Consider the following 12,399-nt stretch of genomic DNA (forward strand, 5'->3'; position numbering starts at 1 on the left):
CAGGAAGTAAAATGCTCTGTGACTATTTGCAGACAGACCAGCGGTGACCACCTTTTACTTTGCTCCTTGATCTGTGTCTGCATGATTGTAACTCCGAGGACCCTGCCTGCCTCTGCTTCCCCCTCAGTGTACGCCTCTTGTGAGATCTGCTCACCCATCCTTACGAAGCTGTGGCTGTGCCCCATGCATCCTGCGCCTCAAAGCACAGCGGGGCCTGCCAGCCCCCTCTTCGGGCCCCACCCCAGGGAACGGAGGCAGTGAGCATCCTGTAGGAAACCGAGGACAACCGTCACCCCCCTTTTCCTAGTTCATCTTCACTTGAAGATTAATTCGAGAACTTAAAAATGGTTTTAAGTGGAACAGCCTGAGGATGCTTTTATTTTTATCACAACTATGATTATTTACTTTGGAAGCGACTGGATAGGAAATGACAACCTTGCCCTGGGAAGGAAATGAGGATTCTTGGCCATTTCTAGAGACTGGAAATTGAGGCAAGCGAGGAAATCAAAACACAAGTTTTTATTTCCAGTTCAGGAGTCAAATTCTTTACTGGGAGGTGTCAAACCAGGATTAACATATGAGAAGTCTTAGCAGGTCTGGAAGTTCATCTCCAAAAAGAAAAATCCATTGCTTAAAAAAAATTTTACTCAAGATAGTACGTACTAAACATGTACCCCAGTCATTTGTTTCTTGGGCTTTTGTAGCCATTTAGACCAATCACAGAAATGTATGAAACAGCTACTAAAGAAAGCAGATTCCGAATTTTGAATTTGTTATTAGTACAGTATATAAAACGTGGACAACTGATTTTGTAGGGAGCTAAAAAAGATACATCCCAGGTCAACTTGTCATTTATAATGGCTCCGAACTCAAATCATTCCCCAAACTCAAGAGATACAGCACACACGTTTAATTTCTAGAGGATACATCGTTTCCTTTAGATTTAAAAAAGATCACAAAAGCATAACACTGAAGCTCTTTCCGGCTAGTGTCAAGCCTAGAAATTAACAAACACTCTTTATTAAGGAGTCACAGTAAATGTCTTGCCGAGTTTGCAGGTGCCAAGAAATCATGGCAACAAAATTGCAGAACAGCAAAGTGTTACATAGGTAAAGAAAGTAAAAAATCACACTTTGAAACAAGCTATTATAAATCACATTTTAAATCAGAATGACTGACAAGATTACGTGGATCATTGGGGCTGCTGTTTGGAATGGCTGGACTTTGAAAACGTACAGCCGGCTAAGCAGGGAGACAGTGAAGTGCAGGAAAGGGCACTGGATTAGCTCTCACTTCTTTTCTCTGGGCTTCTGTCTGCTCATTAATAAAGTTGGACCAGATCATCTTTCTTGGATCTTAACCCCCAAAACTCAAGGTTCCATCTGACCAGGTTGATGTGTCTGATCTAAGGGAGATTCTTTTTAGTCTTTGAGAAAGTAACATAAACAACACAGCAGACGCCATTTTGCAAGCGAGCATACCTCCTTTGACAGAACCACTCCTGGGTCACACTAGGCTTTTCCTGTCCTGGCTCATCAGCTGGCACACTCCTGGCACAAGGAAGCTCCCTGCTCACCAATCGCAGAACTATAAAGCTGTTCAGAAGCACACATTTTAGGTTCTTTTCATGCTATTCACTACATGAAACACGACATTTGACATAAGAGCTGTTGACAACTCCAAGTTAAAGGAGCCTTTTTCATCTCTTTTGTGACGGGAAAGCTGGGAAATGAACATTCCCCGGCACAAAAGGTGCACCACACTTTCTTCCTATGTACTTTAGACGTTGGGATTACCATTACTAGGTTTCCTGCCATGTGTGGGCACTTGGGGGTTGACTCTTGGGTTAAATTGGGACCAACTGTGTCACAGATGGAAGATAATGACACTATGTAGAGCTGAACTTAATACTGCTCCTTAATTGAAGGTATTTCCCCCAGATTTGCATTTTGCTACACGTTGAACACTGGGCACCATATTGTCTGGGAAGGGTGTAGTAACCTCTCCACAGGATGGCTGAATTTCATCCGCCATGGCTCGAATTTATGGCTCTCAACTTTGTAGTTTTCTTACTGACCTCAAAGGTGGAAGACTATATATACAATCAGCATTACGCTGGTAATAATGTCTAATGCTTATCGGTGCCGTTCTCTGCCTGTGCTGTACCAAGGTGCTTGACTAACAAACAGACGAGACTCAGTACCATCTCTAGTTCAGCGAAGGCATAGGCTGCACAGCCATCTAGGCTGGTCATCGGGTTCTCTAGTTGCATCCCAGACCCCGGGAAGAGGTGCTTCCTCTGGGTTAAGATTTCCCAGTGTGACCTCTGCGTTTCGCATCTTTTTTAAATTCTGCGGAAATGTTGTCCTGTACAAAGACCTGCTCTTTAAGAGAAAACTAGCCTCTGCAGATGTCTGGGTTTTCTATCGTGAAAACCAAAAACAGTTTCATCTGTTTCAGCAGCCAGAAAATTTAGAACCAAATTTGCTGTCCACGCTTTACTTGCCGGGCTGCCTGAAACCATGCACTTCTGTGTTGTTTTAATGTGAAATGTGTTCTTTAGACTGTATTTTATAGGCCGCTTCCTGGTCCTTCAAAAGAAAAACAACACAAATTTCAAAAATTAAAAAGTTGCAGGTGACTATAGATAATGTAGTTATGCATACTGTTTTATTCTCTACTAAATCTAGATGTTCAAGATAAATTTAACAGCTGTTTTTATAATGGATACGATTTTTACATAGAAAATATGCAAATTTTCCTTTCATCATCATGGAGACTGAGATCAGTTATTATTATATTAAGTATTTACTATGCTGTTCAAATGCTGGCTGGCAAGTAACTAATTAAAATGCCTATTCAGCATGGCTGTTGAGAGAATTCAGCGCTCTAATCTGGCTCTGCTTCCTCAGCTCATTGAATATTACATTCACTAAGTCTTTTCACCTTTCCAAGTTGCATTTTTAAAACAAGAAATTATGCTGACTTAAAAAAAACTTAAATCACAAATATTGTAAAAACTTAAGTCGCAAATATACTATGTGTAGTTTTTCCTATCTTCTGGATATTATGCACTTCAAATAAAAGTGATATAAGAATCATTTTGAAGGAGTACTAGACATGTATCATATTTAAGGTCATAGTTTTCACTCATCTGAGAAAACACAGATGTGATATTTAAAAAAATTAACAAAATCCAGTGAAACTTCGATCTCTCATGTCATCGAGAATTTACTACAAAAACATAGAAAATGAGAATTTATCTCGCTTGAATGGCATGTCTATATCAGCTATCATTCAATCAATCCTTTCCATATATATCTTAAGATCCAAAACGTCAATGCCATAAATAACCTGATTAAGAATCATATAACAATGTATATTTTAATATAAGATTTGTGGAGTATTTTAGAATAAATATCACACAGTGAAAAATCTATCATAAACCAAATGCAATAACAAAAAGAAATCAAAAGCTTACGTACACATTACCAAGGCCGTTACAGTAACTTATGGTGTACATTTCCATCAGAGCATACAGAACTAATGTGAACACTGAAAGAAACCTGTCATGTAGGCCTTTAATCTTGATTTAATAAAGTTTGTACAGTATCAAATAATATCAAAAGTCTAAAAAAACACAATGAGTTTTTATACCATGTTTATAAATTATTGTTTATATACCATAAAAAAAATAAGGTCAAAAGTGCAGTTTAAAAAAAAGTGGAAGTTGTTATTGTTGGTAAGAACTAGAAAAATGTATTGTCCCAAGTAAGAAGCAATCTAAAGGCTTGTACAGTTTTTTAGGAATTCTCCTTTAACTCTCTCACACAACCTTGGTTACTGCACGCTATAAAATAAGCCAATATAAAGGGAGCTGAATAATCTTTTCGTAAAAATAACAGGAGACACATCTAGGGATGAGAAACACTGGGAATAAACATAATTACAGGCCTCCTTAAAATGAATTCAAAGGCTCCGCTCATAGGAATGAACAGACTGTCGCTGAATGTGAGCAAATTTGGAAATTTCAAAGGATTTCTAGAAGTTTTAATTTTTGTCATGTTTCTGGTCATAACTGGCAATGGTACATACATTCCAGGGTTATGAGATTTTCTAGTATAACTAAGACAAAAATATGACTTAAAGGTGATAAATCATATCATCTACTTCTCACAGAAACTAAAGGTTGAGAATCCAGTAATTAAAAGGCAACGGTATAGAAATTAGTCAGGAAGAAACAGATGGACGAAACATAACTCTGGGTCTTAATTGGCACTAACCACAGTAACATTGTATTTCGACAAATTCTAGAACAAATGCCCCATGTGGGAATATGTGTGGTACATGAATCACTTATATTTATGTAAGAAAATGAAACTGGAAAATTACTGGTTTACAAAACAAACAAAATTCAGAGAAAAAAAAAATAAAAGGAATGTAAAAACACCCTTACTTTTGAATTTCTTGGGGGATCAGAATCTTGACAGGGCCGTATGGCTCAAGAGCACATTCCTGCGGCCGAAACTATGGACAACAGGCTCCCTGCGCTGCTCCGGAGCCCGCTCCACACACCCGCTCCCTCCTCCAGTGCCATCTAACGGGTGCTTTGTTTACAACGCCAAGCGAGTGGTGATGATGGTTTTTTTCACTGAATGGAGTGAGTTCCTTGGTTGCTGCAACATAAACTGACTGCCTGAGATAATAAAAACTTCATTAGAATAGGTTATCGGGAAGTGAACGTCTCCCTAGTTTGGACGGGGGAGAAGGGCTGGCTGCTGACGCAGCGGGGTGCTCGCAGGCTGGGATGTCCACACTTGGCCAGTGTCACCTGCAGCGGAAGATCAGAAGTCGATGGATATGGACGCCTGGGCACAGTCTTCTCGGCCCCGGCCATAGATCTCGCAGGGCATCTCCTCCATGACTCTGTCTTCCAGGGCTTGGTCGGGGCACTCGTGGGCCTGTTTGAACGTGTAGCTACTCTTTTTGAAGGTGCTGTTGAAGGTTTTCATTGGCTGTGGTTGTGCAAAGTCATTTCGGAAAGGGAGCTCCACGGAGCTGAGGTTGGTCCTGCTGGGTTTTGCGCTGGCGGCCTGCGACCCGCAGTGGTGGTCGTGGATGCACCGGGACACGGCTGAGGCGCGTCGCAGCTTCTGGTAGCTGTCCAGCTCCTCGGACAGGTCGGCCAGGTCTCCGGCCACCTCCTTGTCCCGCAGAGAGAACAGCTCGTAATGAGGGGGGTCGAACACTTCCTGAAAGCCCGTTTTATTGAAAGCGGTTTTGCAAGCCATGACTTTCTTCCGAGGCTGTTTCACTTGTACTAAAACAGAGATAATAAGGAGAACCAAGACGACCCCGGATGTGATGCCGATGATGGTTCCGTGGGTTTTAGTGATTTGTTCAAACAGTCCTGCTCTTTTCTTTTCTGTGGAAAGAGAGAGAAAGGTTGAGGCTTTCAGAATTCATTAGCGAGTCCCATCAAAGTGTTATTTTTAGGTAAAGCAGAACCCTTGGGTCACGTGCACCACAGATAACTTAAAATTAGGTTTCAAAGCCAAAAATAAAACAGTCCTATTATGATTTCTGGTTAAACCAACCAATCGTATGGCTGGACAGATTACAAAAAAGAAAAAGGGCTTGGTTTTTTGCTCAGAAGGCGCGTGAGTGCATACAATTTGCAAATCAAATGAACCACACGAATATAGAAAATGCTGAAACAAATCCCCTTGCTGTGTCACGTTTAGCTCCCTGCTGCACAGTGGGCGTCAGTCCACCCCACAGCATCCACTGGCGGCCCCTGCATGAGAGAGCTAAGGTGACGGGACGCAGCCACTCAGCTGTGCTATCAGGCTCTGCTGAGAATACTTCGTGTCGAGTACTTACAGCAGCCCTGTCACATCACATTAACTTTTCATAGTAAGCTACCGATCAAGCCCTTGAAGAGTAAAAGGCAGGTAAACTTTTGTACTGAGACCCTGATCTGATACCCAGCTGGCAGACATTCAACTGTTACCAGAGCCTCACTGCTCTTCCGGGAAGCATACATGGGAAGTAAGACACAGGACATTTTATGAGAAGAGCAGTTCTTATGATGAAGATGCTTCATACTGTAAGACTGAATTAATCAGCTGATTTTTATTTTATTTTTTTAAGCTGAGCCATCCTGCCACCGGTTGGCAGCTTAGTGGCTGCTCAGCTCGGGCCGGGAATCGAACCGCTGTTGCTCAGAGCTCAAAATCTTGCAGCTGATTTTTATTAAATAGCACTTCCATGTAATTTAAAAAATAACAATACTCCAGGTCACTTTCTAAATTATTTTGAGAATAAGGTACCTTTGCAACACGAATGACTAAGACAATAAGGGCAAGAAATATTATGACGAACTTTTGCACAACTTAAGATAAAAAACACGGTTTGAGAGTAAGTGTTCTTCTCTGCTTTTATGACATCCAGAGGTCTGTGATGCATTTAAAAGACCACTTATAGTAAAGCACAGTTGTAGAGAAGAACATTCTAGGTCGTCCTTAACGAAAGGCAATGGCCGCTCTTCTCCCTGAAAAGCTGGCCTTCGCCAGAGGACTCACCTTTGCAGTGGTTTTCGTCCCACGGGTACGCGCAGTTTTGAACACCATTGCAGACTAATGAATTATTGATGCACATATTGCTGTGGCAGAAGAAAGTGCTGTCTGTGCAGGGAGCTGCAGGAAAAAGGGAAACCGCTGCTAAGAACAGAAGGCATCCAGATGAGAAATTCATCTTGATTTAGATTACGCTTACTGCTATGAAGTCAGTGTCTCTCCTGAGGCCTTCCCATGAATACTCGCTGTACTGGACAAGCGCTAAGACGGAGGCTGCCATTGTCTGATGCACGTAAAGGTTTACTCACATTGGGAAACAAAAGGTTGCTTTTAATGTAATGACAACATGCATGTATTTCCCATGGTTCTTATGCAACTAGTACATTGCCTGGTAATTTTTTTCAAGTTAAAAGAAAATGTTGGTCATAATGTAGAGACATTGGAACCCTGTGCGTCACTGGTGGGAAGGTCAAATGGTGCCGCTGCTGTGGACAACACTATGGCAGGTCCTGAAAATGTACACAGGTTGCCACATGGTCCAGCTAACTCCACTGCTAGGTCTACACCCAAAAGAACTGAAAGCAGGAACTCACACAGACACTGTACACCAATGTTCGCAGCAGCTTGACTCACAAAGCCCGAATGTAGGAACCAGCCAAATATCTGTCGATGGATGAAGGGATAATCACAATGCGTACACACAAACAATGGCACACGATTCAGACTTAAAATTCAGAAGGGAACTCTGACCCATGCTACAACTGAGCACACGTTGAAAATGTTACGCTAAGTGAAAGAAGCCAAGACACAAAAGGATAAACACGCTACTCGTATGAGGTACCTAGAGAAGTCGTCACAGAGACAGAAAGTAGCACAGTAGATTTCGGGAATGGGGGAGAGCAGGGCGGGGAGTTAGTGTCTGGTGAGCGCATAATTTCGGTTTGAGAAGATGAGGTTTTGGAGATGATGGTGGTGATGGTTGTACAACAATGTGGATGTATTTAATGCCACCGACTTGTACATTTAAAATGGTTAAAATGGTAAATTTTATGTAATGTAGATTTTACCACAAGAAAAAAAACACTTCGGAATTTCAAAAAAAATTTTTTAAATAAAGATACATGGCACGCACACACGCGCACACACACACACACACACACACACACACACACACCCGTGTACTCTACTATTCTGTGTAAGCTGTCCTTTCTGTCCCAAATGTCTCCCTCTTTCCCCTCCTAGTGACTGACCACCACTCATCTCCCACTATCATCCCAGGAGAGGCCCCTCTGTCCTCCTAGGTGGCTAGTGATGCCTGTGTGCTCCTGTCACATCCTATGTTCTCCTTGGGTTAGCACTTCCCCATGTACACTACACAAGTGTTATGCTGGACTGTGGTCCAGGGTGCTTACTCCTGTTAGGAAATAAAGTCCGAGATGGAGTCACAAGTGCCAGCACAGTGCAGTCACACATGGCAGTGTGAAGGCACACAAAAATCCCGAAGCCCAGAAGGGGGACAGCTTATCCCCCACTTCTGTGGTGGTATGACAGAACCCACGCCCTCGAATCAACTAACCATCTGACTCACGAGAATATACTCAAACAAAATGTATTTCCTGCCTAAAAAATCCCACATTTCTTATTTTCAGAAAATACATGTTTCACCAAGGAAGGGGAACTTAGAATTGTTCTATGTCATGCTGACAGACCTCAAATGTTTTTTTACATTTTTCTTTTAAAAACTTTACTAGACTACTAATAAGTAGGGTTTATTTTGCTACATACTATCTTCCTTTTAATAAATATACAATGAACCTCACTAAAATAATAGCCATGAATCTAGTATTTCTTTCCCTCTCTTTTTGGATTACAGTCAGAAGCTTTGGAAGCTTCCAACGGCATTATCAGGAATAAAGCTGACAGTTTGGTGTCCACCTGCCTGACACCCTTTGTCTATTTCTCACATGGCTCTGAACATGGGCTGGGAAAACAGGTATTATTTATTGGGTCCCCAGAAAACCCCGAAATATAGTCTGATAGACATAGGTCAACAGAGAACATCCGACACTGCTTTGCTGTTAAAAGAGCAAACATAATCTCTCTTTAAGGCAGAGCCCCGTGAAGGTAATATTCACCCAGGCTCCTTTGCTGCAGGTAGTAATCCACAGGTCATCACTATGAACTTGGGTTGGTTGATCCCCTTCTCACCCCCACTGTAAGCCAAATGTAGTTTAGACATGACTTTCATCTACACATGATTAAAAAGTCTCCACGCCAGACTCTGAAGCACACTTATTTGCTGAGTACTGACCCACCACAGTTCAAGTATAACAACCCCTCCGTGGCTCTCATGACTAAAGATACTAAAATAGCCAAGAAGCGTGAAGGACGGTGCTGTGAGGCTCAAGTGAAAAAAACAGTGGACTAGCAATGAACAGGAGCTGTTTCTGGGTACCAGCAGGTCACTTGTGACTCTAAGGCAGTTCAACTTCTGGGTCTCAGCTTCCTCTTTTTAAATGAATAGGATGGACTATGGGCCATCTTAGACTTCAGTTCTAAGATCAGATGAGGCTTTGAAATTAGCCTCCCAGGGCCAGCCAAGTGGCTCGTTGGTTAAGAGCTGGCTTGGGATCGCAAGCTCTGAGCAGCAGGGCCGCTGGTTCAGATCCCACATGAGGGCCAATGACGCTGCACCCTCTACAGCTAAGATGGTGAACAATAGCTCGACCTGGAGCTGGGCTGCCGTGAGTCGCCAGTGACAGCGTAGGCTGCAGCGGGCTGCCGTGAGCTATTGTGAGTGGCCGGCAGCTGGTGTGAGCGGCCATCCAATGGCCAGTGACCGATCTGCCACAGCCGGGAAGAGCGCAATGATAACACCAACATGGGCCAGTGAAGCAACATCCTCCACAACTAGACTGAAGAACAAAAGGACAGCAACTTTTCTGTTCCCATCCCCCAATTCCCCAGTGCTGTTCCCCTCTCCCAATTACCCAATAAAATCTTAAAAAAAAAAAATTAGTCTCCCAATCACATTGACACTCCTTTTCTCAACCTAAGTGTGAAAACAGTATATAATAAGGGATTTACTGAGACGGTTAATTTGTCAAAATCATATCATTTAAACCACTGAAATAAGTATTTCATGATTCTTAAAAAATGCTTGAGGGTTTCAAAGCTCATCAGAAGGTCACATATAAACCATTAGATTAAAGGCAAAAAAGCCAATGAAGGTTCACGGTGGTATTTTGTTTAAGTACAAAATTAGCCAGTGCACCCACTTCGGCTGTGTCACATATATCGTAAAATGGAAGGGCGCAAATGTGTGTACTTGAAGATGGAACAAATGGTGTTTTTGAATTTTCTGAATCCCTCATTTCTAAAATCTGGAGTTTTCTGCTTTTTGTTTATCTATCATACCATAGTTCTGTATCATGCTATATCATAATACATGCTGAATTCTGATTTTACCTACTTTATCCAGTTTACAAATGGGGATACAGGAAAGAGAAGCTATTTTTCAAGACAGGTTGAGTGAGGTTATAAATAGCACCGTGGCTTCTAGGTATTCTCATTTTCTGAGTCAAACTATCATTAGCTCTTAAAGTTTATCCACAGTACATGATGTGCCTGCATTTTGATGGCTCTTTATAGCTTCAAGGTGGCGAAAAAAGACAGGTTTTTTTTGCTCAGTGTTTCTCACTGAATAGTGACTGGAAAATACGCTGTTTTCATTGTAGAGCTCTCTACAACGCCCCTTCACATTATTGAAAGCAATTAGAAAGCAGCGCTGATACCATGAGACTGTTTTGTAGAAATATATGTTTTATTTGTAATTACAGATGTATTAGACTTTACGTATTGTCAATGGACAAGCACAGCTGTTTATAATGAGAATCAAAGTATCCGTTATTGACATGGGATGCTAATGACATGCTTCAATTCAAAACCATGTAAAGGGACAAAGACAGCAGCAAAATTGATGCCAGTTGTGAACGGCTCTCTACTTGCAGCCCGAGGACCCTGGACTTCCCCCTTTTACTCACTACTGGGCCACGGCGTGGGGAAGAGGAGGGTTAGAGTTTCAGCTCCACTCTGAAGAGAGGCGGCTACGACGCTGAAGGAAGGCTGCGCTTCCACTAAGCCCACAGGGCTGTAGGCAGCACGTCACCGAAAAGAATCACATCGCGGGTTTACGTTCTAAAAACGTGTCTTCAGCTGCTTTCACAGCTCTAGCCCTCGAACTCTTTTCCTCAAACCACACCGATTCTTAGAGAGTGAGGTCTGCATTCGCATTCAGTGCTTGGGGAGAAGGGAAGCCTCCCCTCACTGCTATCCTAAGCCGACCGGCACTATTTTAATCACAGCTGCGTCCACAACGAGGCGGTATGAAGGGCGTCTCTCAGGCAGGACGAGTCCATTTACGGGACCTCCCCTGAAATACTGAGGGCTTTCATGTATGGATTCATCCCAGTTACAAATCATTAACAGCTTAGAGAAGAACAGAAGAAAGAGGTTAACCATCCGAATCAAGGATAAGCATGTAAACTGCACTGTGTGCTGCTCTCAAACTTGTTTATCAAAAGGAGATTTTCAAACTGGAACTTCTGTTTTCTTCAAATGTATAAAGTCCTTTCTTTCTGGAGGGTGGCTGTCTTCCTGTTCTTCAGTAATAAAGCTAAATTTGGGACGTGGAGCTAAGTCTGCTGCCCCCTCAACTTAGTTTATGGTTGTGATCAGTTAGTGTAAAGGTGCCGCTTGAAGGAGGCTTTTCACCAGTTTACTTGCCAGATGTGCACTAACGGAGGAATCGCACACCTGGGGAAAACACTAGCAAGCACTTGGGAGGGGAACTGTCACGTAAGATTTAGGCCAGTGCTGCCCCCAAATAAATCCAATGTGAGCCAACACTCTGAGCAAGTTGTCACATTAGGTCTCCAAAAGGAAACAGACGGAGTTAATTTTACTGATAGTGGACTTAACTCCAAACGTAACATAGGCCCGAGGCTGCTACCTTCAGCAGAGTCCCCTGCTAGGCTGGCCCTTAGCTGGCATCCGGGAACTTACTCTCCTCCACTCCCTGGCTGATGAGGGAGGCTCATGGGGCCCAGAGTCGGTGTTAACAATGTCATTTATGCCACATACCTGCCTTCCTTCTGTGAGTCTAGAATTTTGGGACACGCAAGGCAGAGTGCCAGGTGACCAGCCCCCCAAAACCCCTGAGTGCTGAATCCCCAGTGGGCTACTCTGGGCAGAAACATTGCCCACGTTACTGTGTGTTCTGCTGCTTGAGAGAGGGGCAGCTCAGTGCAGCCTCGTGGAAGGGGGCGGCCCTCCTGGGGGGCAGAAAGGAAGCCTGTGAAAGGACGTCGCCAGATGCAGCCTTCCTTCCCTTGCTGACCCGGCCTCGCATCGTCCCGCTGCAATACACCTTCGTGGACAGTACAATACATGCTGCTCCCTGGGAGGCCTCTGGCACATCACCTAACGTGTGGGCGGTGTTGGGACCCTGAAACAACGCCCCAAACACTCTCACTGTAGTATGTAATCTGTGTATCTCACTTTATTGTACTGAGTTTTTTTACAAAGTGAAGGTTGTGGCAGCCCTGCCTGGAACAAGTCTGTCGGCACCATTTTTCCAACATCATTTGCCCACCTCGCGTCTCTGTGTCACTTCTTGGTAATACTCACAATATCTCAAACTTTCATTGTTATTATATTTGTTGCCGTGATCTGTGACCAGTGATCTTTGATGTTACTACTGTAATTATTTGGGGCACCACGAACTGCACCCACATAACACGGAGAGCTTAATGGATAAATG

At 43.1% G+C, this 12,399-nt stretch overlaps 1 protein-coding gene across 5 annotated transcripts in view; it reads right to left on the reverse strand.

Annotated features, from left to right (window-relative positions):
* Positions 1-500: 500 nt before the first annotated feature.
* NETO2 (neuropilin and tolloid like 2) overlaps positions 501-12,399 on the reverse strand; it is a 41,868-nt gene continuing 29,969 nt past the window's right edge. For 4 of the 5 annotated variants that reach the window (XM_019643224.1, XM_019643214.1, XM_019643204.1 and 1 more), the window contains exons 8-9: positions 6,585-6,698; positions 501-5,425 (exon numbers count right to left, since the gene is read on the reverse strand). In XM_019643224.1, the coding sequence (XP_019498769.1) occupies positions 4,845-5,425; positions 6,585-6,698 (695 nt within the window). In that variant the 3' untranslated portion in view covers positions 501-4,844. The remainder of the gene's footprint in view (positions 5,426-6,584; positions 6,699-12,399) is intronic. The other variant, XR_002124073.1, reaches the window with a different exon arrangement.

The sequence above is a fragment of the Hipposideros armiger genome, unplaced genomic scaffold (genome assembly GCF_001890085.2).
Source record: "Hipposideros armiger isolate ML-2016 unplaced genomic scaffold, ASM189008v1 scaffold_4, whole genome shotgun sequence".
Taxonomy (NCBI): Eukaryota; Metazoa; Chordata; class Mammalia; order Chiroptera; family Hipposideridae; genus Hipposideros; species Hipposideros armiger.